The following is a 2,128-nucleotide window of genomic DNA, read 5'->3' as shown; positions in this document are numbered from 1 at the left end:
ACGAGGTCGAGGGCACGGATGATGATTTGCCCCACGGGGACCTGGCAGGCAAGGAGGAAGAGGGGTGAGCACCCCGAGAGTCTTCGCCCATCTCCGCCCGCAGGACGGTCCCGGCGTCAGCCTGCGCTCGAGGGTTCACCAGCTCCAGCAGCCCTACCTGGTTTTTAACCAAGATGAGGATGCTGTAGAGCGTGCCGATAAAAGCTGTGCGGAAGAACGGGCTCGGCTACAAAAGAAGTCGGGGGTTCGACCGCCTGGGAGGGGTTCGGCTGCTCAGACGTACCCAGGACGGCGAGGAACAGGACAAACTTCACAGCGTCCTCGTAAAACTTGAAGCTCACGGGCTTGGGGTAGAGGATGGAGCTGATGAGATCCCCTTTGGCCGTGCAAAACCCTGCGGGGCGGAAGGATCAGCGTGGTCACCACTCTCAGAGATGCAGCTTAATCACACAATTATTGAGGCTGGAAAGGCCCCCTGAGATCATCAAACCTGTGACCCAGCACCCCGACATGGGCCAGAGCAGGCACCAAGTGTCACATCCAGCCTCTCCTTAAATCCCCCCCACGGGACGGTGACTGCCCCCTGCCCTGGGCAGAGCATCCCACGGCCTGAGCACCCTCTCCGTGAGGAAGGGCCGCCTGAGACCCAAAATAAACCTCCCCTGACACAGTTTCAGGCCGGGCCCTCTTGTCCTGTCACTGGGAGCCCAGGAGAAGAACCTGACCCCACCTGACTACACCCTCCCTTCAGGGAGTTGCAGAGAGGGAGAAGGTCCCCTCTGAGTCTCCTCTCCTCAACGCCACCTCCCTCAGCCTGTCCTTATCAGACTTTCCCTCTAGTCCCTTCCCCAGCCTCGTTGCTCTCCTCTGGACCTGCTCCAACACTTCGAGATCGATCTTGTACCCTGGCTTTTCCCCTCGATGCGTTACCTGTGCGGGTCACCACGGCCAGCACCTCCTTGCCCACGTAGGACTTGGCCTGGATGACCTGGGTGCCGCAGAACAAGGTGTGTCGCCGGTGCTCCTCGGGGGAATAGAGGGTGCTGGCTGCCTGGCTGCCCGCCAGGAGAGGGGTCTTCATCACCGGCACGCTCTCCCCTGCGGCGAAGAACGTCACAGAGCGGGGAGATATCACTCTGGGGGGTTTAGGATCCAACTTGCTTGGATGGGAAGGGGCCCCCAAAAGAGGCGCCGGGGCTCTCACCGGTCAGCATGCTCTCGTTGACCATGCACTCGCCCGTCAGCAGCGCCGCGTCACAAGGGACCACGGTCCCGTCCGTGGGGAGGCTGATGCAATCGCCCGGCACCAGCTCTGCGGAGCTCACCACCATCTCCTCTGGGGAAAAAAAACAAAAAAAAACAAAAAAAAGAACACCAAAAACTTGGCTGTGCTCAGTCAACGTCATCCCAACCCCGTCCTGAAAAGCTTCACGCCGTCACGCTCACCTCCGTTGCGTCGACGGACGCGGACTCCGACCGACATCTTGGCCATGTTTTGCAGCGTGGTGCTTTGCTGCAAGGGAGGGAGCGGTTGGCGACTCAATAAAAAAAAGAAAGCACAGCAAAGCATCCGCAAAACGGGGGTCTCAAAGGCTCGGGACCACGGATGAAGGACAAGGAAATCCGCCCCACCGCTGGAGTGTGGGCTCTCCTCACCCAGCTGGGCTCAGAGAGAGCTCAGACATCAGCACAGAGGTCAAAGAGCTGTTCTGCTAGAGCTGCTTGTCCCAAATAAACCCATCACCAACCTTCCTTGTCTCGTAGAGGGAGAGCCCTAAGGAGATGGTGGAGATGAGGAAGATGCAGGCGGCATAGTAGTAATAGGCGTCGCAGACCCACAGCACGATGCTGAACACTTGGAAGATGTAGAAGGGATTGAGCACCTGGAAGGGAATAAGGAGACAGAGCAGCTGTTTTCTTTTTATTCCGGGGCGCAGAGCTTCCTCCAGCCCATCGTGAAACTTCCAGGTCTCCTTGAGGGACGACAGATCCTGCAGAGGAGATGCTGGCCCTTCCCTGGGGCTTGGGGATGAACCAGGTGACTTTTTACCAACCCTCCCTGAGGATGCTCAGCTGCCTCTGTGACTCTCTGGGGATGCTCCTGCCAGAGCTCAGAGGCAGGACGGGT

General features: G+C 58.9%; 1 protein-coding gene across 1 annotated transcript in view; it reads right to left on the bottom strand.

The window, feature by feature from the left end:
- Window positions 1-2,128, bottom strand: part of LOC104275446 (probable cation-transporting ATPase 13A2) — a gene marked incomplete at both ends in the record, with an annotated part of 5,127 nt that overhangs the window by 1,516 nt on the left and 1,483 nt on the right. Inside the window, 7 exon segments of the mRNA XM_009871413.1 lie at window positions 3-41; window positions 158-204; window positions 284-394; window positions 931-1,098; window positions 1,205-1,336; window positions 1,447-1,513; window positions 1,749-1,883. Of these exon segments, the coding sequence (XP_009869715.1) occupies window positions 3-41; window positions 158-204; window positions 284-394; window positions 931-1,098; window positions 1,205-1,336; window positions 1,447-1,513; window positions 1,749-1,883 (699 nt within the window).

This window comes from Apaloderma vittatum, unplaced genomic scaffold (genome assembly GCF_000703405.1).
Source record: "Apaloderma vittatum isolate BGI_N311 unplaced genomic scaffold, ASM70340v1 scaffold27030, whole genome shotgun sequence".
Taxonomy (NCBI): Eukaryota; Metazoa; Chordata; class Aves; order Trogoniformes; family Trogonidae; genus Apaloderma; species Apaloderma vittatum.
Note: the sequence above shows the minus strand (reverse complement) of the source record. Positions and strands in the feature narration are given on the sequence as shown.